Consider the following 27,183-nt stretch of genomic DNA (forward strand, 5'->3'; position numbering starts at 1 on the left):
CCCTCCCCTGCCTAGCAGTAGGGAACCGATGCATGTCTGTAAGGAACCAACACGTCACCTTCACTGTGTAGTAAGGACAGATGCATCGCTTTGTTTTTCTGGTGCCTGCACCTGCCTCGTCTTTGATTTTTGACGTATATGAGGTACTTTAAGCTAAATGAAAACTATCCATTGATTTCTATGGACTAAACTTGCTTAAAATGTTAAGTGATATTTTGACTTGTGTATGTTAGACTTTTGTCATTTTGGTCTTGTTTTATTCAGCCATTGTCAGAAGCCACAGACTCAATATATTCTCCTAAGCCAAAGACACCCAGCTGATCCTCTCCCTCACAGACGAACCCACAGCCACCAAGAGCAATTTCCACAATGGGAAGAAGGCATTCGCCACCTGAATGAAGGACAGCTGCCTCAAGCTTAACTCCGACAAGACCAAAGTCCTCATCCTGGGGTCCACCCACTCTGCTTGGGACAACTCCTGGTGGCCCACAGCGCTTAGGACCCCCCACATCCACGGACCAAGCATAAAACCTCTGCATCATCCTGGACCACTCGCTCTCAATGAACCACCAAATCAACGCAGTTTCTTCACGCTCCACCTGCTTCGTAAGATCTTCAAGTGGATACCGACAGAGTCCAGGAAAATAGTCACCCATGCGCTCGTCCGAATCAGACTGGATTATGCCAACGACTCTACACTGGCACCACCCAGAAACTCCTAAAGAAACTGCAGAACCTCCAGAACCCCTCCACCATTTTCATTTTGAACATCCTACACCGCAGCCACATCACCAGCCACCTGAGAGACCATCACTGGCTACCAATCAACTAATGAATCGCATTCAAGCTCCTCACGCACACCTACAAAGCTCTTCACAACACTGAAACTCCTTGCCTCTGCACCTCCGGCAATCACCATTGCTGACCACCCCACCCCCCTCACACACACCAGCACCCTTGAAACCATTGTGGGTGAATAGTATTGCTGTATAAGAAACCTGAGTCATTGAGATAAATATTGGCTATTTTGCTAAACCGGCGTGGACTACTTTTGTTGTGTTTTCACTGTGCTACTGTGTGAATGTACAAATGCGTTACACATTGCCTCTGAGATAAGCCTGACTGCTTGTGCCAAGCTAATAAGGGGGTGAGGAGGAGTTATCTTAGCTGTGTGACTCCCTTACCCTAACTAGAGTGAGGGTCCCTACTTGGACAGGGTTCAAACCACTGCTAGCTAGAGATCCCATTTCTAACACTGACCTTTGGGAGTCTCCAGTTTGTCTCCTTCTAAATACATATCCTTATTTTAGGGGCTCTAATGCTAGTCAAAATTTCTGGCTGGTATCCTATGCAAGCACATCAACTTTCGTGAAATGAGCACTTTTCATACAGTGGTCAAGCTTTTTATTTAGTTATGGATCCTCTATGGATGTAATTTCAGCTGCCATTCCTTACTTAATATACCTTCAAACTCATTACCCAAAACCAAAGCACTCCCAAGGAAAAAAAACAGAAAGATTTCAATTTCTGCTTAGCAACCTATGCAACCACCTATGTTGGTAAGGGGCCCGGGACAGGCGGAGCCATAGGCCATTAATATGAATGTTTGCTTTTGCTTAAAGCTGTTGCTAGTTTAATAGGAAATGTATCCAAGTACTGAAGCATCTAAATTTTAACTATTAATAAAAACAAAAAAAAAGTACAATGCTGTACCTCTAGCCTCACCAGTACCCCATCTACTGATTTGCGCTTCAAGTTTTTACACAATTTGTTTTGGTTCTAAAGGTCCAGCTTATTTCAGGCCTCAAACTGTATCTTCTTTAACCCCTTCAAGAGAGGAGAGTGGCCTCTCTGTCACTGTTCCTCTGATGTTTTTCAGGCTTAAATGTCTAAGAACTCATAAGGTTTCTCTCTGAATCTCACATCTGAGGCCAGCCTCCTAGTTGAATACCTAAGATTTTCAGAGGTTGCCACATTTCCTCCAAAAACAGTATTACTGTAACTAGTGAACCTGTGTTGTTTGCTGTACCTTTGTGTTTTCATACCCATGCTTTGTTTTTCACTAGGACCTTTGTGTAGCCTTGTTGCATACATTTGAATACATTGTGATTTTAATTCTCTAGGTTATGGCACCATTTTTGTGGGTTATAGACCTAACAGCCATCCACAATCAACAGAGTGTCCAGTTTAGTCCAAATGAAAATAATGACATCCATCTAGTATAATCGCAAAATCTCTAGGCTACACATGTAGCTTGTCAGGCCTTCATGAGCTCCTTCCAGGCATATCACTAAAGAAGCAGTCTGAGTTTTCATTAATCTGTTGTCAAACACATTCAGGCATGGCTTTTATCAGCCTTAAAGCAATAAATCAGTAGTCTCTTCCTATCATAATACTTCACTATGTTATGAAGAATTTGGAGAAAAAAAACCTGTAAGAAGCGTACTGTGAACCTTTGTTTGGAAAGGGTATGAGGAACTATGTTGTTGGGTACAAAACTTACCAGATGATCCAGAACAATATCTGGCGTGCATTCTTTAGTAATGTTCTTATTTTTTGTGGCTTGCTGTTAAGCTGCATTTTAGTTTCTCATTTTAACGTAGCATCATTTTCTAATGGTGGTTTGCACATGTTTTCCAATTCTGTGAGAATGACAATTTCACCCATTTCGTTGTGATGGGCATTGTCACCCTGTAGTCTACACCTTTATTCCCAGGGCCTTCTGTGCTTGTGAGGAGACATCTCTTCTGCTTTAGTCTGATTAAAGTGTTGTTCTGCACCTCTGACACAGTTTGATGAGTTGAGACCTTTCATTATAAAAACAACATCCATTCTGAAGCTGGTGGGAGGCTCACTTCCTGCTGGAGTCATCATGGAAATCTTCTCTGAGCTGTCACTAAAATGCAGTCTCTGTCCCCGAACTTCATCACGAGAAGGAAAGATAGCTGTAGATTCCGATGTAAGTGCATTTGTGGATACACTGAGCCTGGCCTCCTGATATAAAGTACCAAGGTGTGGGGTTAGGTCATTCCAACAGGCCTGGCAGATGGGTACTCCCAATATGCTCTCTTTAGCATGGAGATCAGTAATAGATAAGAGTGATTTTAGCAACATTGTCAAAAATTACAATGGTTGAATTGTTTGTGTTTTTCACTATACTAAAAATACTTATTCCAATAGTGTCATCTTTCTTACAATTGCTGTTCATGTTTTATGTACAAAGATTGGAGCTTTTCAATGAACATTTAAAAATGCAATAATTTATTGTTTCTTTGTGAACGTTCTGATTTGTTACCTTTGCCTTAAGTTGTAAAGCGCTCTGATATCCTTCGGGATCACGTTCGCGCTATTTAAAACTTTATAAATAAAAAAGGGTGGGACCTTTACCACGATTTCCTTGGGAATGTGGAAGTCATGTTCTAGGTTACTGGCAACATCTATAACTCTGTAAGATTAGGAGGTCAGATGCAATACTGGGAGCTAGTCAAACATTTACTGATTAAATAAGACTCCTATGTTTTACGAAGTTTTGTTGTTCTATATACTCAGTCCTACTAGATTGGTAGGAACCGTTTAACATGGTTCCACCGTTACAGGTCTGGTAACTATTTAATGGGTCTCCTGAGTACTTTACTTGTGTGCGCCCAAAACTCCTTTATTGCCTCTATATGGAGATGTCCATGGTGATAAGGGTTTTATCCTCCTTCAGCGTAATAGGAAGTACCCATTTATGTCTGTTGGTTAACAACAGGCATTGTTTAATAGTATTGTCCCCTATACTGTTTTTCTTTCTTTGAATTCCATTCATTAAATATGGCGCAACCAGTAATTATTCCTGTAATTAACAGGCAAGCTGTAACTGCACAATTAGCTGGGCATGGGATCGCCAACAGCGGTGGATAATTTACCTTCATGGTTGAGGCACACAAAGCGTACAGATGTGAAGTTGTTACCTGGGTTTATTTTCATGCAACGGATCTCAATGCACAAACATTTCACATATACAATGAGGCTGCAGTTCCAGCTGCATATAAACCTTATGAATATTTATAAATAACTTTAACTTACCTAGAACATCATAATTGATTACAAGGTCCCCTCCCACACACAGTACACAATGCTCGACTGGGTCTTCTCAGTAATGATAGAGCAACCTAGCCAGCCTTAGCAGGCTATACGCCTTATGCTAATCCACAGCAAATGGACAGGCTCAGTTAGCTATGCCTTCAATTTGTCCTGTTACTTTTCATGCCATTATGGGTAAGGTTCCTACCAAACTGGATGAAACTCTGTTTTGGATTTCACAAAAAGCAAATCAGCTTGAGGCAGAGTTTGCCCCATACGGTACCCCATGATAATCTCAGGATCCTCGCTGTGTCTTCCACTTGGTATGATTCTTCTAGTAGAGGAGTGTAATACTTAGGGGAACTGTTTCTGCAGTAATCTATTCCATCACCCACAGTACTCCATTCATTGCTGTTTTACCTGAAGTTCCTAAACAGATTCCAGCTGAACATGTAGGGGCCCCTGCCTTGGATTTGGGGATGAACTAATTTGGCAACTTTGCCACAGTGTTCTCAATTAATTTAAGTAAGATTAACCCTTTGGATGCGCGCAAAATTTTCCTGCAGTGCAGGAAAATTTCGCGTGTGCGCAATTCGGACGGCTCCTAGTCGTCTGGCGCACATGCCACCCATAGCGTCGGACGGCCAAAAGCCGTCCAACGCATCCAAAGGCTTAAAGGAGAGGCAGTTTCTTTGGAGATACACCAATGACTTTCTTCAGTACCAGTTGCAGACCTGAAATGCGAGCGCCGTTAAAGTATTTCTGAAACCTATACATCTGTAGGTCGTGACAGTCTGGGAACCAGGCCTAATAAACTACAACTAACATGCAAATCTGATACAGGAATTACAAGACTTCCGTGAAGAATACTTATATAATTTCTCCCTGGTGCTACTGTTGGATTTTTCTTTCCCTATTTTTTTCCCTCCTTCTGCATTGGATTTATTACAGTATTCTCTCTACTATTGTATGGACAATTTCTTCCTGATCGTGCTTCTCCCGAACTTGTTGCTGAGGCGCTTAAGCCTTATTATTCTTCACGTAAGGTCCAAAGAGACTTGTCCCTGATGAACATTACTGCATTTCTTGTCCATAATTGTATTGTTGGAGATAAAGTTCCAAATTACATTTTCTGTACAACAGAAATATTGCAAATTCGATGTCTTTTTGGGTCTCGCCTCACTGCTTCGCCTTGGCTAGACTCTATTGTCGTCGCTTTTGTTCCCAAAGGGAGACAAACCATGTGCGCACCCGCCTCCGGACAGGCGTTGTTCACACGCATGGCGTCCCCCCACCGCATCCTTGATTTATTATGGCTCGGCCACTCGCTCCCTCCCTGCGCGCACGCTGTTTGCCTGCTCGCAGTTAACTTGTTTTTAACCCTGCTGCAGAAACATATTTTAGGTTTGGTCTATATCTTGAAAGGGAAAACAACCAGCTTGACATAACGCATGCAGCATTACTTGCCAGCTCGCGTTTTAATCTTTCTTGTTTTCCAATAGTACTGGCAAATGAGGGATTCATATTTTGTGACGTCTGGGAAGGTAGAGTAGACATGGTCGTTGAGGACCCACTCCCAGACCGTCTTTTTAAACCCCCGCTACCTGTATTTAGAGAGGGGGTAACAAACATCTGGATTTACTGAGACCGCAATATTTCTTAAGTGCTCGCCTTAGACCACTTGTGGTTTTTTTAGGGGATGAACTTTGAGTGTTCTGAAGGGTGGACCCTTGGATTTTTGGGGTCTCACGCGCTCCTAACGTGCCAAACAGTACTCTTTTTAAGAGAGGGGCAGTGAGCATATTTAAGGACACCAAAGTTCGAGGCATGTGGGCTGCTGAATTCATATCCGTGCATAGATCGCCACCTAGTGTTGGGTCCGGATGATTGCACATTGTTGTCCTGGAAGAGTCTTCGAAGTATCACGAGATAGGTGGCTCCTCCCCTGGACTACAGTGCGCATGGGCATCGCCTCCATCCCCAGATTGTTTTTTTCCGCCATTGGGTTCGGATGTGTTTCGGTTCCCTCTGTCGGAACCGATAGTTGTTCAACTTCTACTCGAGACCAAAAGGTCTTTAGGCTGGGCGTCGGTATAGTTGCGTACGGGTTTCTTTCTGACTCTCAGCTCCGATCTCTTGCTGCCCTTCCACGTGCTTTCGGCGCGGTCGGGCCTGTACTACACTCTTGCTATGGAGCGAACTCCGTTTAAGAAGTGCCCGTTGTGTCACTCTAAATACTCGCACCTCGACGTGCACCCGGTGTGCAATACCTGATTGTCGCCGGATCACCGCGAGGACACCTGCATGGCGTGTTCGAAATTCAGGAGCAAGAAGACTTTAAAGATTCGTCGGGCCAATAGGCTCCAGGCTAGGTTATCGGCCACGGCGCCCCCGCCTGGCGACATTTTCCAAGAATATGTCGAGGGAGAAGACGACGTGCAAGGTTCGGACTCTAATCCCGCATCCGAGGGAGAGGCCTACGACGCGGGTGAGGAGAACTTTGACGAAGTCACCGACGAGGTAGGGGACGACGATCAGGCTTTTACCACGATGGGAGATAGCTCGGAGGAAGAGCATCCCCAACCTGACTCAGGGGTTGTTCCCCTTCATACGGCCCAGGTCGAGGGATCGCCTTCGGGCCTTACCCAAGATCTAACTATGAGTCCTACGTCCCCGCCTCCGGGCCCGGTCACGGACACTTATGAACCATCACTTACGTCGAAGAAAACGAAAGTGAAGCCAACTGGTCACGCATCCTCGGATGCGAAACCGAAAGTGAAAGTGGCGCAGGTGAAGAAGGTTCTGGAGGTGTCAACTTCCAAGAAAACCAAAATGGCCGACTTGAAGAGCCACGCCAAAATGGCCGACCCGAAGCCCTCGGGGTCGGCGCCGAAGGCGAAGTCCTCCGACGCGGCTGCGTCGGCGCCGAAAGGGGTCGCGGACCCGAAGACTGCTTCGAAGAAGCGTCAGGGCGACGACGCGCATAGGCAGGGGGCGTCGGCCCCGAAGACGGTGCCTGCCGGCGCACAGGCTCTCGAAGATGAGGGGTCGCTCGAACCGGCCCAGCCCTCTCCGGCCTGGACAAAGAAGGTAGCGGAATCCTTGCAGCGGATTCGAAAGGCCAGTGTGGTTCCCGCACAGGACACCAGTGCGCCTAAGTCGACGCCTAAGCCTGCGAGGGAGCAAACGCCTATCCGTTTCACCCTGCCGCCCAAGTCGGCGCCGAAGGCCTTCGCACCGAAACAGGGCGGACCCTCGAGGGAGGTGTTAACGCCGAAAGCTGCCTTGGCGGTGTCGAAGCTGCGTCTCCAGCCGCTTGCGGAAGAGGAACGTCGTGCGGTGATAATCGACGCCAACACCGGAAAACTGTCGCTCCTCAAACGGAAGATCACGACGGAGCCGACGTTGGAACCCTTTAAGATTCCTCTCAAAAACAAAAGGGACTCCGAGGACTCTCCGGCTTTGGTGGAACCTGTGTCCCCGCAAACCCTAGGACACTCGCCGACGCATTCCGCTGCAGCCGATGCGGACGAGGAAGGTGACGAGTACAACTATCCGGCGTACTCGGATCCGGAGGAGGAGCACGTACCGTGGTCCGCCGGAGGCGACACGGAGGACCCGCAGTCGGGTCAGGACACTCAACTTTTCGCGGCCAAGACGTCCCCGTCTGAGGACTCGGCGGCCTTCAATGCTCTGATAGAGAGGGCTGCTGCTAACCACGACGTCGAGCTGCACTCGGACCCCGTGGATGTGGACTTCTTGTTCGACACCTTCTCGGTAGCCGAAAAGTCTGTCAAAACACTACCGATGCTTAAGGGTGTGCTGAAACATGCAACGGAGGTTTTCAAGGAGCCCACCCGAGCGCGTGTGGTCAACCCTCGCATCGACAGGAAATATAAGGCAGCGCCCACGGATCCTACATATATCAAGGGACACTTGCCATTGGACTCCTTGGTTGTTTCCAACGCTCGGAAGAGGGCAAACTCTCAAACTACTGGTGACGCTCCTCCCCCAGACAAAGAGTCCAAGATCTTTGAGGCCTCAGGCAAAAGAATTGCTGCTCAGGCAGCTAATATCTGGAGAATATCTAACACCCAAGCATTACTTGCACGTTATGATAGGGCCCATTATGACACATTAGAGGCCATACTGCAACACTTGCCTGACCAATACAAGGAGGCGGGAGAGATGCTCATTCAGGAGGGTAAACTCATTACGAATGCATCCATCAAATGTGCACTGGATGTGGCAGACACAGCCTCCAGGGCTATCAATACCAGTGTGCTGCTTCGACGCCATGCCTGGCTTAGAATTTCGGGGTTCAAACCCGACATCCAAACTACGATCCTCAATCAAACAGTGAATCCTGACCACCTGTTTGGCCCTGAGGTGGATGCCACACTGGAGAAAATGAAAAAAGATACGGAAACTGCCAAGTCTATGGGGGCTCTACAAAGTCAGCAGTTTCGGAGTGGTTCCTTTCGCCGCTCAAACTCCAGAGGCACCTCAAGGGGACAGGCGTCCCAGTCAACCCAATATTACAAAAGTAACACCCAAGCCTCGTATAACAACAAGGGTCGAGGTGGTTACAGAGGCAATAATGTCAAGGGCAGGGGACGTGGAAACAATAGTTCCAGGTCCACCACCACCAACAAACAGTGACGTCTTGTCACTGCCCCCCGACCATGCAACACCGGTCGGGGGGAGACTCCAGCAGTTCCTGCCGGCGTGGAAGACCATCACCACGGACAGGTGGGTGAGGTCTATTATCCAGTACGGGTACTGTCTAGAGCTTACGTCCATTCCACCGGACATACCCCCAAGGAGCCGTCCTATGTCAGGCGAGCACTTGACCTTGTTGCAGCAAGAAGTTCTAGTCATGCTGCAAAAAGGGGCGATAGAGCTCGTTCCATTGCAAGAGCGGGGAACAGGGGTTTACTCCCTGTATTTTCTGATTCCCAAGAAGGACGGATCCCTCAGGCCGATCCTGGACCTCAGGCCCCTGAACTGGTACATCCTCTCGGAGCACTTCCATATGCTCACGTTGCAGCAGGTGCTTCCCCTGCTTCAACAGGGGGACTTCCTGGCTACGCTGGATCTGAAAGATGCCTATTTTCATATCCCCCTGCATCCTTCCCACAGGAAGTATCTCAGATTCACGATCTTAGACCAGCATTACCAGTTCAAGGTTCTGCCGTTCGGGGTCACCACGGCACCGAGAGTGTTTACCAAGTGCCTAGCGACTGTAGCAGCGCATCTCCGTCGCCAGCACGTCCACGTCTTTCCCTACCTGGACGACTGGCTCATTCAAGCAAGGACAGAACAGCAGTGCGTCGACCACGTGTCACGCACCATTCATCTCCTGCACGATCTGGGATTCTCTCTGAACTACCCAAAGTCCCATCTCCAGCCCGCCCACGTGCAACAGTACCTGGGCGCGACAATCAACACTCTGGCAGCCACCGCGCAGCCAAATTCAGTGAGAATCGCCAGTATCCAGGCGCTGATCCAACGATTCAGACCCCAACACTCGCTTCCAGCGAAGGTGTTCATGCAGTTGATAGGCATGATGGCCTCCTGCATCTCCATTGTCCCGCACGCGAGACTACATATGCGTCCGCTTCAGGAGTGCCTTGCACGTCAGTGGACTCAGGCTCATGGGCAACTGACAGACCTAGTGTTGGTGAGCGGTCGGGCATACAACTCTCTGCATTGGTGGAATCCACACAACCTTTGCAAGGGCCGACCATTCCAAGAGCCTGTCCCACAGATTATCCTGACGACGGACGCCTCTCTCCAGGGATGGGGAGCGCATGTACTCCATTACACTGTGCAGGGACTATGGACACTACAGCAAAGGAAGATGCACATCAATGTGTTGGAACTGATGGCAATCTTCATGGCCTTGAAGGCGTTCAAAGTACATCTGTGCAACAAAGTCGTGTTGATCCGGACGGACAACATGACGGCCATGTACTATATCCAGAAGCAGGGAGGCACACACTCTCCACAGCTGTCTCATCTGGCTCAGAGCATGTGGAAGTGGGCCATTCAGAGGAACATCTTCCTCATGACAGAGCATCTCCCGGGCAAGGACAATCAAATGGCGGACCTGCTCAGCAGGCACAGCCATCAGATGCACGAGTGGGAGATACATCCATCAGTACTCCAACCTTACTTCCAAAGGTGGGGTCATCCAGAGATAGACCTGTTCGCCACAAAGGAGAACGCAAAATGCCAAAGCTTCGCCGCTAGGTTCCCACACCCGCAATCACAGGGCAATGCGATGTGGATGAACTGGTCAGGCAAATTTGCGTACGCTTTTCCCCCAGCACCTCTGATACCGCTGGTGGCACGCGAGCTCAGGCAGCACTCGATGACTCTCATCCTGGTTGCTCCAACGTGGGCTCGCCAACCGTGGTATACCACGTTTCTGGAACTCTCCGTGGTACCGCATCAAAGGCTTCATCTCACTCCCAGCCTTCTGACGCAGAGCCATGGCGACATTCAGCACCCAGATCCGCAACAGCTCAACCTGGCGATCTGGCTCCTGAAGTCCTAGAGTTTGGCTACCTCAATCTACCTCCCGATTGCATGAACATCATTCGGGAGGCAAGGAAGCCCACTACTAGAGCTTGTTATGCGGCTAAATGGAAGAGGTTTGTCATCTACTGTGTTAACCACGATATTGACCCGCTAGATGCTTCCATTCAAAACATCATTTGTTACCTGTTCCACCTGTACCAATGCAATCTGGCATACTCTTCCATCCGCATTCACCTGTCTGCTATGGCAGCATACCTCCAGAATAGGCAGCACCTGTCACTCTTTAAGGTCCCTGCTATCAAGGCCTTTCTGGAAGGACTCAAAAGGGTCATTCCACCAAGGACCCCTCCAGCTCCAGAATGGAACCTCAACGTGGTTCTTACGAGGCTGATGGGTCCTCCCTTTGAGCCACTGCACTCTTGTGAGCTTCAGTTTCTGACCTGGAAGGTTGCGTTCTTAGTAGCAATTACATCGCTACGGAGGGTTAGCGAGCTGCAGGCGCTCACCATCCAAGAACCTTACTTCCAGGTACATGCTAATAGGGTGGTGCTCCGCACTAACCCTAAATTCCTACCCAAAGTGGTATCCCAATTCCACTTAAACCAGACAATCGAATTGCCGGTGTTTTTCCAAAACCCGGAGACACTGGCGGAGCGCATGCTCCACACCCTTGATGTTAAGAGGGCCTTGATGTATTATGTAGACAGGACAAAAGATTTTCGCAAAACCAAGCAGCTTTTTGTTGCTTTTGCCACACACCACAAGGGAAACGCTATCTCAAAAGCAGGGATTGCTAGGTGGATAGTGAAGTGCATTCAGATCTGTTACGCTAAAGCTAAACGCACCCTCACTATCCCACCGAGGGCCCACTCCACCAGGAAGTTGGGGGCCTCCATGGCTTTCCTAGGTGACATTCCCTTAGAAGATATCTGTAGAGCAGCCACATGGTCTACCAAACATACTTTCACTAAGCACTACTGTGTAGACGTGCATTCCAAACAGCAGGCAGCTGTTGGTCAAGCTGTTCTAAAAACACTTTTTCAGACTGCTGCAGCTGGCACGGGCGGCCGCCGATAATGGAGGGACTGCTATGTATTCTATGCACAGATATGAATTCAGCAGCCCACATGCCTCGAACTGCAAATGCTACTTACCAGTATGCATCTGTTCTTGGCATGTAGGGCTGCTGACATTCATATCGCCCACCCTCCTCCCCGGCGCCTGTAGCAGCTGCAGTATTCATTCATATATATATACATATGCTCATAGCATGGTCATCACTCACATTCTTCTCTCCATCTCTGCCAATGGCTAAAAACAATCTGGGGATGGAGGCGATGCCCATGCGCACTGTAGTCCAGGGGAGGAGCCACCTATCTCGTGATACTTCGAAGACTCTTCCAGGACAACAATGTGCAATCATCCGGACCCAACACTAGGTGGCGATCTATGCACAGATATGAATGTCAGCAGCCCTACATGCCAAGAACAGATGCATACTGGTAAGTAGCATTTGCATTACTCGAGTCCTTCACTTTACAAACTGCAAGAAGCGCCCACAGGTTCGGAATGTATAAAGCTTGATAAATAGCCCATATTATGGGTTTTTACCAGTGGAATTAGGATTTATGCACATTTTTGTGTTTTGCGTCTCAAAAATCTTCATGAGCTTTATGTACCAAACCGTTTCACAAGGAAAAATATAATGGTATCTATCGACACAAAACTCAGAAATAGATATTGTTATTCATGCAGAGAGGCTTTTAATTATATGTCGATCTCCATTTGTATGTGCAAGGTTTATTCACATTTTGAAGACTCCCAACACACCGTACTGTATGGGATATTGCCTTTCTTCTCTGCAAGTGTCCCCTATATTTTCAATATAACTTGGCACAGGGGGAGGGGAGGGCTTTTAACTCCAATACCTGTGCCCTTTTTTGCCATGCCCTGGGGTGAGCAGGGATACATCCCCTTTGATGTGACTGCCAAGCAGTCACCTAAATCGTTCTTTAAGGGTCCACAACGGCTGTATGGCACCCGCCCTCTTTACTCCATTCAGGGGCGGCATCTGCAATTTTGCTTGTATACATCCTTGTATACATCTGCTTAAAAAGTAGTCCACGGAAATGTAGAGGGTGAACGGCTGCAGGGACACACTGTCCCTCCATATGGAGACATCTATAGCTCACCAGCAAACTGGGCAGGTTTGTGCTATCCTCATTGCTACTGTAGCGATGTGTGCTTCTATGGATGAAGTGCAGGTATGCAGCAGCGCGCTGCTTCTAATACAAGTGAGACCACACAATATATTTATGTCGGCAATTGCCCGAGCGACCATCTGCCCTACTATTTATCTCGCCGGAGAGAGCCTGACCCATGGAGTGAAAAGTGGGTACATTGTCAAATAGAGGCTGGGTGACACTATACACCTTCACCAGATTCTCATCCAATACGAAATCAGAACCTGTTGTCATAGAATTATGTTTTTGCTTGAAGGGCGATTTCCAAAGGATCACCATTAGTATTATCAAATTCATGGATAATGTACTAGAGCATCTTTTATGTCTCATTAACCGTTCATTTAAGCAGGACACCGATGTACTGAGCCACCTGGGCGATACGATATGTCCATATGTCAGGAGGCACCACCTAAGCAGGGATCGTTTTAATAGCAGTGTGCATGTGCTCTCTTCATGCACACTGAGGTTCTGCGCCCCCCCCCCCCTTCCTGGCCTCAGTTCAAACAATACTGTCGTAGAAAACAATGGGGCCTCTTAAAACACACGGGCTGCAGGTCGAGCATGGCACCTTGATTATTTACTGTCACTGTGTCCAGAGGACTTCATGAAAATGAATTGTCTTGTTTTGCACAGGAGGAGCGTGTCTTTAAATAATACACTTGCACTTTTGGCTGCACAGGACGATTATTTGGCACTTGACACTTTGGCATTATAAATGAATCTATCGCACAACTTTTAATTCGTCAGAACTGCCTAGGCATTTGGATTATTTTATGAATGATCTTAGATGTTTTAATGAAATCTAAATGTTTTGCGTAGTACAGCTGGACTGGATTTAATGACGCACTATAACATTTACCTCCATAGGATGTCAAACTGGCACTTGGCATTTGTGCAGCCATGCATCTTATACATTGTCTAAATTTACAGTGGCTTAGATGATTGACTATTGGCACAAGGCACCTCTGGTGTTTTTAAGTCGAGCCTGGGCAGCGCATGTGCTGTTCTGCAAGGAATGCTGTATTCAGGTAGGGACTTGAAGCTCTGCCCATATTTTTCATTGGCTTCTATCATTGTCGACTGTAAACTGGCTGTTCATTGGTCAATAAGCTTAGTAGTCCTTCCTTAGTACTTCTTGTCTCATTTTGTAACCTGCCACGGCAACACCCCCGTTATGTGTGTTGTTACTCATTAGACTTTGATTACAGCCTATGAGCACTATTTTCTCAAATGGCTTTGTCCTGCCTTCTGTCACAGGCAGGACATTCTCTCTCCTAATGCTTTTTAAAAATGTTAATGCACAAACGTATTTGCAATGCAATAGGTCTCACATTTGCAAGAGTTTAAGCTATTGGCATTGTGAAATGACCACACCTTTTATTTATCTGTTTAAAAAACACACAAACAAAAGGCATTGTTATTTACAATGCCAATAGCTCAAACTCTCGTTAATGCGAGACCTATTGCATTGCAAATGCTTGTTAAAGTTGATATGGATACATTTCTCTCTCCAGTTTCCATTTCAGCTGAATGAGATGTTATGACTGTTTCCAATATGTGATCTGAATTAGAATCGTACACTGTATTTGAGAATGAGGATCTGGATATGAATTCTGCAAATGATGGTGAAATGTTTTGTTAGCATCATTAGACACATCACTATTTACCCAGAGCTAGTATTCCTTGTGCTGCTTTTAACTATATGCAACGGGGACACGTCTGAGCCCTCCTGTGGGTAGTCCTCACACATTTATGGTCCAATTCTTTTAATTGGTCCTTCAGTAGAAAAAAAACAGCGCCAATATCAGCCTTTTGAGTTTCTCGAAGTTTCACCGGACAAAAGAGCAATATAAACATGTTTATGCAAGCAGTGGTTTGGCAAACAATCCTAGGGGACCTGCACACATGCAGGTTTTCACTATGCACTTTGCCACATTGTGTATCTTCCTCCAGCTGGTGCCCTGAGGCCAACAAGACTGAGCGTTTTAACAACATGTATTTTACCCTCTGGTTGGGGCTAATGAGACTGACACCAAGAGACTGGTAGCAATATAAGTTATGCTGGGGTAAACTTGTAGCACACTATGCTCCCCAGGTTTCATGCTTACTGGATGTTTTTTCAATGTGATGTTTATACTTTTTATATTTCCCCATTTTTTAATAATACATGAAGGAATGTCACATGTATGTTGAGTAATGTTTATGGTTTATATCAACTATTAAACTATTCCTAACAACAATAGATGTAGTACTATGAGCTAGCCAAACAGATCAATATTTACTGATTATATAACAGGCTCAGTCTCTGTATTATGCAGTTTTGTTGTTCTATATACACAGTTCTACTAGATTCGTAGGAACTGTATACCACTTATCCCCTCATCAGTGCTAAGTATACTTACGTTAAACATAGTATTGTTATAACATCAGGGCAACTATGTAATTTCACAAACTTCATACTTGAGTATTGACTCTCCTATTTTGTGTCAGTTTTGTGTTGCTAGGCACAGCAGAAAGCATTCCAGAGTTTTAGTACGCTGTGAATATTTGTCGAAATAGCATGTATGTTTTCATGTCCAGGTGTTTGATACTTTTGTGATCGGTGAATCGGTTTGGCTTTTGAAAACGAAATGTCTGAGGTTTCCACCAAATTCAGTGGCGGTACGCAACACATTTCCGAAACGCTAATCTGATAGGTAGCTTTTATGTTTGATCCAAATTGAACATGTGGTCACATTGAAGTCACCCCTCAGGCAACTGGATGAAATTGTTACTTATGTAATTTAACCTGTGAGTCAAAATGTGAATATTATTTTAAGGTCAACAAACCTCTTTCAAAAGGCAAATCCCTGGTATTTCGGTGTACCCATCACACCTTGGATTTGATAGAAGGTAACGTTGTGCTACCCTATCGCTTTTATGATCTCAACATGAAACTCCCTATGTTAGTAAATTGAGTGTTTTCAAAGCTATAGGTCTCTGTAGGCACAAATGAGATTGTTTCTTATATAGTTCATGAGTACAGCGTACCGCTGTTCGTTGCAGATAGCAGTGAGTGATTGAGTAGCCGTACAGAAGACACCATGCAAATTTGAATGTGTGCAATTAACTGACGGATCTCTATGATGAATCTAATGGTGTATGCTATGTTTTGTCTTGTCACAGTTCTCTTATCCTAGACGGTGTTGAGCCTCAGAGCACTTGTGAATTGGAGGTTGATGGAGTAGCAGCTGATATTTTAAATCGGCAGGAAATGGAAGGTAATTGTAGATTTTTTGATACTTCGACCACTGTGAAAACATTCTATGTTTTAGGATAACTTTGAAGCTCAGTTAGACTATGCAGCGAAGCGTGGATATTTTCGTTAAGCATTGATCCTGTACTCCTGAGGCACAGCCGGGAGCTTTGTTCGTGAAATTTGTTTTTTAAAAATTGTGCAGTGAATTGATTTTAATAATTACGCACTAATCCCTCACCTGTTAGTTCTGTTGGGGCACTTATCCTCACTTCGTGACACCCGTGCAGCCGAATTGAACGCTGCCACGGGATAGGAATTCTCCATTGCCGCCATCAGCGAGCGAGCCTGTTCTCAGGCCACGCCTACTTTACAAGGCCACCCCCCCCGCCTACTTAAAGAGCTGACTACCAGCCCACTTCAGATCCTGTACTCCTGAGGCACAGCCGGGAGCTTTGTTCGTGAAATCTGTTTTTTTTAAAAATTGTGCAGTGAATTGATTTTAATAATTACGCACTAATTCCTCACCTGTTAGTTCTGTTGGGGCACTTATCCTCACTTCGTGACACCCGTGCAGCCGAATTGAACGCTGCCACGGGATAGGAATTCTCCATTGCCGCCATCAGCGAGCGAGCCTGTTCTCAGGCCACGCCCACTTTACAAGGCCACGCCCTAATCCCTGTATAAGAACATGTGCATTTCTCGTACGCGCAGCGGACGGGCGCAGCGGGCGCGCCTAAGGCAAGCCTGTCTGGGCCCGTCTGGGCCCGTCTGGGCCCGTCTGGGCCCGTCTGGGCCCGTCCGGGCCCGTCCGGGTCCGGACGGCCCCAGGCCCAGTCACCATGCCCATTTCTCCGAGGCGCTACCTTACCTATACTCGAGACATACTTCTGGCTTTGAATCCGCATAAACACCCTACCTGTAATTACATCTATACTGGAGATAACTCCTTCACCTGCTGCAGTCGCTGCAACCCGCCTTGCGCGGAAACAGAACGCCGTGGCCTACAACTAGGCCTCCTCAACTGCAGGTCGCTTGTCAAACACGCCCACGAGTTAAACCTCCTTATTTTAGATCACGCCATTGACATTCTGTTTCTTACAGAAACATGGCTTACTTCTAACAACGGCTCTGATATTGTCAATGCCCTCCCTCCCGGCTACCAAATCTGCTCATTGAACAGACCGTGTGGCAGAGGAGGAGGTTTAGCTATAATATACAAAGATCACCTTATCTGCAGAATTGTTGATGGTAACATTAAAGACTGCGAAAGCTGCCATTTCACCGTACAAATCTCGCCAGAAACGTCTGTCTGGTCTGCTTGTATACCGCCCCCCAGGCCCACTTGCTGAGTTCCCCAGCAGGCTCATTGATCATGTCACCCTTGAGGCCACGACTTCTTCTAACTTCCTTTTATTAGGAGACTTCAATCTCCACTTTTTGGATCCAATCGACACCCCCGCAGCCGAACTGCGGCTGGACCTCTCTTCCATTGGTCTCTGCTTAATGAATTCACAAGCCACCCACGACAAAGGCCAGTTACTACATCCGATCTTCACAAACATTCATGACCTTAAAACCCGCATGCCCCTCCCTCTTCCTTGGACAGACCACTTCCTGATCCCCATTGAATCGCACCTCGATACTTCCCCACCCCAACTGCCCAAAATTAGAACCCTCATCAGGCGTTGGCACAAACTTGTTCCAGAAGAATGGGCAGCCAAACTTAGGGAATCTACCCCTTCTCCCACTCATAACCCCATAACTGCCGATATTGAATTTAATACCTGGCTCACCCAATCACTGGACTGCCTCCTACCTCGATCTAGCACCCTTAAACGAGCCAAGAGAGTCAACCCCTCCCCCTGGTACACCCCTGAACTGAATGTTTTACGGAAGGAATGCAAGAGGACTGAACGCGCATGGAGGAAAGATAAGTCAGCAGATAAGAAATACACGTTCCGGTCCTCGTTAAAAACCTACAAGATCGCGCTCCATAAAACTAAGAGCTCATTTTACGAGGAAAGAATTAAAAACTCATCCTGCTCCGCTCAGGAAACTTTTACCATTCTAAAAGAACTTCTCCATGTCCCAGATCCCCCTGCGAAACCCCTGGACCCTAAAGCCGCGGATATCAAATGTATCAAACTGGCAACATTCTTCGATGATAAAATCCCAAAAATTCTCGCTTCACTACCATCCATCGACATCGGTTGCACAGGTGGTGACAGCCTTAGCCCTCTCCCTTGTCACAGTCTACCCCCTGACACCCCTGCACCCCATCTTGATACCTTCGGTCTAGTAACCGCGGAAGAGGTAGCCGCGACGCTTGCCACTATCAAAAGTGGCTCTCCCAGCGACCCGGTTCCATTGCGCTTCCTCAAAAAAGTGGCCCCCACTGTTATCCCTCCACTCACGGCCCTCATCAATGCCTCTCTACTGCAGGGAGAAGTCCCTCCTAGCTGGAAAGCAGCAGTTGTCAAAGGTCTTCTGAAAAAACCTTCATTGGACCCTCAGGACTTAGCCAACTATAGGCCAATCTCCCTCCTCCCAGGAAATAGCAAAATCACAGAGAAACTAGTGAACAAAAAGCTATCACTATCCTAGAAACTAACAACCTGCTTAGGAACTCTCAGACAGGCTTCCGTCCAGGCCAGGGCACTGACACCGCCCTCCTGGCGGCAGTGGAGAAGGCCAGAAGCATTTTAGATACAGGAGGATCAGTGGCAGTGATCCTCCTGGACCTCAGTGCGGCCTTCGACACTGTCAATCACCAGGTTTTAATCCAGCGTCTGAGAGACATGGGAGTGAAGGGCACGGCCCTGAAGTGGCTCACGTCATTCCTCAACGGCCGCTCCTTCCAAGTTTGGGAGAATGACAGCCACTCCCCTGCGGTCCCCCACCGCTGTGGAGTACCGCAGGGTTCATCACTAAGCCTGATGTTATTCAACGTTTACATGTCCCCGCTGGAGGAGTTGGTCACCCCGTTTGGAGTGACGATTATCAATTACGCTGACGACACCCAGCTGGTGGTGACCCTCTCACACCCTCATCAAGATCCCTCCGATCTCCACAGCTGTCTTACTGAAATCCATGGTTGGATGAACACCTCAGCACTGAAATTTAACGGGTCTAAGACCGAAATCTTGCTGCTTGGAAAAAAAGGGCCCTCCTTGCCGCCCAACATCTGGCCCGCCTGCTTAGGTGATCCCCCTGCTCCCAAAGACGAGGTTAAGAGCCTAGCTGTATGGCTTGAGAAAGATCTGACCTTCAGAACCCAGGCAAAAAAAACGGCGGGAATATGGTTTGGACTTCTCAGGGCATGCAGGAAGGTCCTCCCCTCCACTTCCAGGAAAATGCTGATCCAGGGCCTTATTTTGTCTAGGCTGGATTACAGCAATGCAATCTACTTGGGAGCCCCGGAAGCCACATTCAACACCTTACAGAGAATTCAGAACGTTGCTGCCAGACTTCTTACTAACACCCCGGCCAGATCATCAGCTAAGCCAGCATTGAAGCATCTTCACTGGCTCCCAGTCAGAGAGAGGGTTGTCTTCAAGGCCCTCTGCCTGGCACATAAACTCCTTCACAACAAAGGTCCACCCATTCTCAAAAACTTCATCATTCCTTACAAAGCTACCAGGTCACTCCGGTCAAACCACGAGAACTTCATCACCGTTCATAGAGTGAAAAAAGCCCGGTCCGGAGGCCGCCGCTCTTCAGTAAACACAGCAAAGCACTGGAATAGTCTCCCCCGGAAACTGAGAACTGAACCAAACATCCTCCATTTTAGGAAAGCACTGAAAACTCTCCTCTTCCCCCGAGGACAGTACCCCTGATCTTTCCGTCCCTTCAGCTGCTGCTCCCTCCTGACTCCAGGTTCTAGCGCTGGGATGCTCACGGGTTACTACTCGCTCTACAAAAACCTTAAAATAAATAAATAAAAAAATTAAAAAATTGAGTAATTCCTTGAAAAGTGGAGACTGCTTTGTAGTGTAATTGCACCTATGGGTTATTGTTTCTTTTTAAGTGTTTTTATCAACAGGCCACATGTTCATTTGCAATATTAATTGTGTTTTCAGGAATGTACAAAATGAATTCTGTCCAGGTCACTAAAGAAAATAATTGCATGAATCACTAGGAAATTAATTCAGGTGAAATACAATTTAAGTACACACTGTGCCAGCAACTCACATTGAAGTGATCAAACCATTCAGCCAGTAGCAACAAGAGAACCATTGACCTAGCCTCCTGCTTGACACTATCCTGAGCATCCAGGCGGCTTTATTCAACGCGGCAGTGTCACACCACTGCGTGTTTTTGTCTTTTAAGTTAATTGTTCGTGGTCAAGCAGTTCACAAATTATTGGCCTCATCAGATACTAAGCGAGCAGCCTCACACCTCCTGCTTCCCAACACTCCTACTCTGCTGTGGGTTACCTCTTCCACCCCCCCTACGATTTTGCCAATATTTTAATGGGATCATCTCACTTATGTCTAGAGCCTGCAGTGAATGCATTGAGAATGCCTGGCCTCTGTTTTGGACGTTTAGATGTCTGGAGTCCCGAATGTGTTTTGATTGAGATTTATTACCACTGTAATTTTCTCTAGATTTTTTTGAAGGAACTGAGAAAGGGCAGCTTTATCAGTTTTCGTAAGTGTTGTGGAAGAGATGTGGCGCAGCGGCCAGGGTGCCTGACTCCGGACCACAGGGTTCACGGTTCGATCCTCGGCGGCAGGTTAGCCCAGCACCATGTGACTCTGGGCAATAGCTTGCTTAATTTTCCCGACGGCCCCCAGCGCAAGGACACCTCAGTCGGAGGTAGTTGTGTGCTTTACAAATGCTGGCATTTACATTCACATTTACAAAACTCTTCTTTTACAGGAATTTCCTTGTGGCTATATGATCTACAGTGCTAATAGACCCGCTTTTAGGGTGACCGTTGCACAGTACAAATGGCCATTTAGAATAAAACAGCTTATCACCAGTCCTTTCTCCTGCCCATAAGGAAACCTTTTCTTCCTCCTTCTCTTTGATGTGAAGAGCAATGCAATAGCAATTATAGTTGTGTTTGGTAGTACTAGAGCACTTGACACACCTGGATACTGAAACCAGATAGTAAAGATGTTGTTAGTGTTCGTTTTGGGTTTATTGCTCGTTACCCAAAATGAAAACCCTGTGTTTGATTGCAAAAAATTAATTTTTTCCATAAATCTTCGAGCTTTTTGTTCTGAACAATGTAATTCTTGCATTTGCAGATCAGTGTTCTAGCTTGGGTAAAGCCCACAGAAAGTTTGTTGGCCCACTGTTGCCCTTCGGACCCCGATCTGAGCCAAAATATAACCTCGAACTAGAGAGGGCAGATTAAAAGGCCTTTGGTGCTGAAAACGGCATTAGGAGATAAGTCTTCAACCTTAAATGCTGCGAAGGTGAAACAACCCCGTTTGGAGTTGAAACTGAAATGAGGAGATTTTGATTACAGTTTAGGAGCCTTTAGAGTCACCAGTTTTAGAAATACTAGCTGAAGAGCTATACACTTGTCAAAAACATCTTTTTATTCACCCTGATATGTTAATGTTAATGTTAAATTAACTTGTACCGCGCACAGCTGCCCCAGCCAAGGGGCGTCCCGGCGCTTGCTGTAAGAAGTGTGTCAGTAAAGAGTGTTAGTTCTGTCACAGTGAGGTGGTTGTACATTAGCAAAAAAGGTGGGTTTTTATAGCTTTCCTGAAAGGTAGAAGTGCTTCAATTTTTCGAATATGGATAGGGAGTCCATTCCAAAGTCTTGCGGCGAGGTGTCTAAATGACCTACCGCCCATTCTTGCCAGTTTGAAGGGGGGTACTACTGCCAGGTTCTGTCCTTCTGAACGCAGCGTACGTCGGGGAACGTACGATGTGAGGAGGGAACTTGGCATGGAGGGAGAGGCAGTTTTAAGGATTTTGAACGCCAAACAAAGGCTTTGTAATGAATCCTTTTTTCAACAGGAAGCCAATGAAGTTTCAAAAAGACAGTAGACACTGACTTACAGCGTTGGAGACCGGTTAGCGCTCTCGCTGCAGCGTTCTGGACTCGCTGGAGCCTCGCTTTCTCTGGTACGTTTGCCCCTAACAAGAGAGAGCTGGCGTAGTCTAGTCTTGACAGGATTGCTGACTGCACTACAATTTGGCGGGTTTGGTGGTCAAAGAACTTAAGGATGGGTCTAAGGTTGCGTAAGATACCATTCTAAAAAGTTCTTTTGTGTAGTATTTAGCCGCAGTTATCCGCTTGGCAAAAAACTGTCTTTACGTTTTAATTAACAGAGCCTTATATAAAGTTAGACTTTGTTTATATTCCTCTTTTTCTGGGCTAATCTAGCTCTGTCTCCAAGTGCGTTCTTTGGTTCTTGCAGATGAGTTTGTTCTCCTGAAGTTCCTCCGAGTTCCACATCGTGGGTAGGAACTTGCACTAGTTGTACTAGCCCTGTGCTACTCATAATATCCAAAAGACCAGCTGTATCTAAATCTCTAGTGGATTCTAGATAAAAGTTAAAATTACCAAGCATGGTGAAGTTTTGTACAGAGACCATCCACTAGTAGAGAGCCTAGGTTTGCCACAAAAGCATTTTTAGGGCCTGGAGGTTTATAGAGTAATGTTCCCTTGAAGGAATGAGGGTTAGAGTGTTGGAAACAAAAGGACAGGGCTTTGCAGGTAGTGGCAGAGACTGTTTCAAAAGCAGCCGACAGCGAGTTATGATAAATACCCACCCAGCGCGTTGCTTGAGATCCACAAACCAGAACCTACTCTCTACACCCCATTTCAAACTGACCACTAAAGGTGGCAAATCCATCTTCGTTCTGGGAACTAAGGCCTGGAATAAACTCCCCCTTTCCCTGCGGTCTTTCTCTCAAGAAGCCCCCTTCAGGAAGGCATTGAAAACCTGGATCTTCTCTCTGCCTGATGCCGTGTGCCGGACCCTGGTGTAATGTGTGTGAAGAGATTAGGACATCTTTTTCCTTTCCAACTCTCCATCTGAGTTGTGTAAGCGCCAAGATACTCCTTGGAGTGGAAGTAGCGCGGTAGAAATGTCCATTACATTACATTACATTACATTACATAAATAACCGTGACTCCCCCACCCCTCCTGATAAAACTATTCAGGGTATGAAAAATGAACCCAGTAGGTGTAGCTTTGACCAAATCCGGTCCAGCTGACTCATCTGTCCAAAAATCTGAAACAAATGTAATTTTTATTTTATTGCATTATATTAGTTTAGCACACTTTAAACAATGCTTCACTAGAGATCTGGCGTTTAACAGGGTGCAGCGCAATGATTTGTTGCATAGCTTGAAGCGGTTATCAGATGTGGTGGGTGTATAAAGGTTGATTCCTGTATACGCAATCTTGGGTAAGCAGGCCTGTTGGACAGGCCACGTGACGGGCCGCTCTCCCCCGGCTCGACCAAGCCCGAGCCAGTCATACAAGCACCACACCCCACCATTGCACGTCCTACGTCCCCTCAGGGACACCTGCCCCCGAGCATGATAACCTCGTGGGTCCGATCCACGGCCGACCCACGCGCCCAGCCCGGGCCGCCATCTTGGACACTTCGCCACGAGGCCGCCTGGCCCCCGATCGACCTCAACCCTGGGCCTAGCCCGGCCTCAGACATTCCGGCACCACCCTCCACCCAGGAGGTGAGCGAGCTACTTGGCCAGTCAATGGGAGAAAGAGGTGTCGATGGTTCTCCCCCGGCCAGTGCCGCTCGCCCATCGCCTCCCCGGGCGCTGGCTCCACCCCCCTGCTGGGTGTCTGGACTCCCTCATCCCGGACCTCCCGACCTCCAAGTGCGAGGGTCCGGACATCAAAGCACGCCAGCCCTATAACTGGGGCAGCTCCAGAACAGGAAGGCAGTTGTATCTTGGAGTCGAGAGACGAAAGAAGAACTCATCCTGGACGGACTACTGGCGCTGCCGTAGCTCTGTCCTGTGCACCATCATCCTGCCTGGTGGCGCTGCCACAGCCGTCGTAACCTTCATCCTTCACCGTCGTCCGGATCTGCTGGCGAGGCCGCGGACCGTTGTAACTGTCATCTGCATCGGGACCTGCTTGGCTTCTCCACGGCCCGTCGACCATCCTTCATCCATCTCGGGACCTGCTTGGCTTCTCCACGGCCCGTCGACCATCCTTCATCCATCTCGGGACCTGCTTGGCTCCTCCACGGCCCGATCAGCAACCACGCCGAGCTCGAGGATTGAGAGCTATTGAACTCATTGGTAACTAAGACTGTCCCGCTACCCTTTTCCTCAACCAGAGATCAGAACCGAGGGGACCCCTGAGTCCAGACCTCCTTGTATTATATCAACGTAACCTAAGAAGTGCATATAAAGTCTCGTTAACCTTCAATCTTGTGTGGTGTCCGTCTGTGGGGGGGAAGTTACTTATCTGTACAGTCGTTGGAGACGGCTCTCCCTGGAGACCTCTCCCCGTAATCTCGGCCGACCCTCCCGGTCCGTCTAACATTGGTGGCCAGCGGCGCGATCCGAATCACCGCATAACGTACAGAGAGTAGCTCACCCCACAACGAACAACAATGTCGACTAAAGAGAGCGGATCAACTGAGAAGTTCCAAATGGAAAAGCTAGAGGAATACAGCCATCGTGAACTAAAGCAGTTCTGCATCGAACTAGGTATCGCTACCACCGGACTAAGTACCAAGGACGATTTTAAGCATGCCCTAGAATCTTGGGCAGAGACCGGGGATGTCGAAGCCCCGGAGCAAAGCACCGCGAAAAAGACCAACACGGCCCCTGAAGAGCAAAGAACGGGTCTCTCGCAAGACGAGATCCAAGAAAGAGAAAAAGCCCGACTACACGAACTTGAAATGGCCCGACTCAAGATGGACATAGAACTCAAATTGGCCGAGCAAAAAATAAACTTAGAGCACCTTCGCCTCCGAGAAGAAAGAGAGGAGAAACAGAGGCAAAGGGAGCTCGAGGAAAAAAGACTAACGTACGAGCACGAGCGGAACCTAGCCGAGATCAACCTGCGCAAACAGAATAAAGAATTAGGGGTGCCCGACAGACCGTCCACCCCCGGGACCACGGACAAAAAAGTGCACATCCCCAAGGATGTGGTCCGAGAATATTTTCGAGAAGACGACATCCAGCAATGGTTTAAAGCATATGAAATCGCGATGACTGCGCACCGGATCGATAGAGCCGACTGGGGAGCCGGCCTATGGGGCAAATTCCTCAATGAGGGCCGCGATACTCTGTTACAGCTCCCAGACCACCAGATGACCTCCTACGACCATATGAAAGCGGCCCTCCTCACTCGCTATGGCCTCACGCCCGAGATGTACCGTCAGAGGTTCCGAGACTGCACACGCATTCCAGGTACAACTTGGGTGGACTATGTAACGTACTTTAGCCGAGCCTTCGAAGGCTGGATCAGAGGGAACAACGTCACGACCTACGAGCAGTTGTTCAATCTGATGGTATGGGAGCATCTGTCCAACAACTGCTTCATTGAACTACGCCAACACCTCCTCGACAGCAAGTTAACCGATCCCCGGCAGCTCGCAGCCGAAGCTGACCGGTGGGAGATCACCCGAGTGGGCCGGAATGGGTCCTACGAGCAGAACAGGAACAACAATGGTCACCACCGATCCAGAGGAGGAGGAGGGGGCCAAGGGCGAGGAAGAGACAATACTCCGGCCGCCCCCGCTACCAGCACCACCCCCCCGGCCAACCGGGGCAGCACCCCGGCGCGACCGGGATACAGAGCCAATGTTACATGTCACCGATGCCAACGAGTCGGCCACTATGCAAATGACCCAAGCTGCCCGCAGTATCAGAGCCCAAGACCCCGCCAGGTGACCGCCGCGGCACTAGGGGAAGAACAGATCTCCGAGGAACAAGAAACAGACGAGCAAGAGTATCAAGGGTGGGAGCCAGCCGCCATGACTCTCGCGTGCTTAGGGGGAAGAGACATGGTCCCGCGGGTCCCCCTACCCGCTAACACCCAGAAGTACGGCCAATGGGTGAGCATCAATGGACAACGGGCCGAAGCCCTTCGAGACACCGGGGCCAGTGTGACAGCCGTCCGCTGTCATCTGGTGACCCCAGAGCAATATCTACCGAACATTCTCTGCCCTGTACGATCAGCCGACAACTCGGAGAGTCTGTGTCGGATGGCCTGCGTCCCCTTTGAATGGGGAGGGGTCTCCGGCATGTTGAAAGTAACGGTCCGAGACGACGCCCCCGTGGACTGCCTCCTCGGAAATGACCTGGAAAGCTCCCCGTGGGCAGCCGTGGAGCGAAAAGAACACTTGGGGATGTTGGGCGTCCCAGACTGGGCGTGCGTCACCACCCGGTCTATGGCCGCCCGTGCCAACCATCACCCGGAAGAACCAGAATGGCCGGCGCCTCCGCCTCCGGTCGCCCCCGCCGAGACCCCCGACCAGTGCATCCCCCTCGAACCTGCTCAACCTTCCGACCTTGCTAATCTCGACCAGTGGGCTCAAGAAGGGGGGCCCACACAAGAACAATTTCGTCAGGAGCAGAAGGCCTGTCCCTCCCTTGAGGGACTCCGACAACAAGCGCTCGCCCAAAGCGCAGGGGATACCTCCGGAGCTCATTGGGTCTACTGGGACAATGACCTACTGTACAGCGAGCAACGAATCGCCGAGCTGGGGGCCAACCGAGTACTAGTGGTGCCACTCCGCTTTAGAGACTTCCTGCTAAATCTGGCCCACGATGTCCCCCTGGCAGGGCACCTGGGACAAGATAAAACCTACAGCCGCCTAGTGACCCACTTCTTCTGGCCAAAAATGAGAAACGATGTGCACCAGCATTGCCGATCTTGCCCCACGTGCCAAGCCAGTGGGAAGAGCGGCCGCAAATTAAAGGCCCCCCTGCAACCCTTTCCCGTAGTCACAACCCCATTTGAGAGGGTCGGAATAGACATTGTGGGACCCCTAGACCCACGTACAAGACAAGGCCATCGCTTCATCCTAGTACTAGTGGACCACGCCACCCGCTACCCTGAGGCTATTCCTCTCCGGACCGTCACAGCCCCAGTAGTCGGCAGGGCCCTGATGGGGATCTTCTCC

General features: G+C 48.3%; 1 protein-coding gene across 2 annotated transcripts in view; it reads left to right on the plus strand.

Moving 5' to 3' along the window:
- Positions 1-27,183, plus strand: part of REV3L (REV3 like, DNA directed polymerase zeta catalytic subunit) — a 1,049,196-nt gene that overhangs the window by 361,970 nt on the left and 660,043 nt on the right. For both annotated transcript variants that reach the window (XM_086927335.1, XM_086927334.1), the window contains exon 6: positions 16,020-16,114. In XM_086927335.1, the coding sequence (XP_086783461.1) occupies positions 16,020-16,114 (95 nt within the window). The remainder of the gene's footprint in view (positions 1-16,019; positions 16,115-27,183) is intronic.

Source organism: Lissotriton vulgaris, chromosome 6 (genome assembly GCF_964263255.1).
Source record: "Lissotriton vulgaris chromosome 6, aLisVul1.2, whole genome shotgun sequence".
Taxonomy (NCBI): Eukaryota; Metazoa; Chordata; class Amphibia; order Caudata; family Salamandridae; genus Lissotriton; species Lissotriton vulgaris.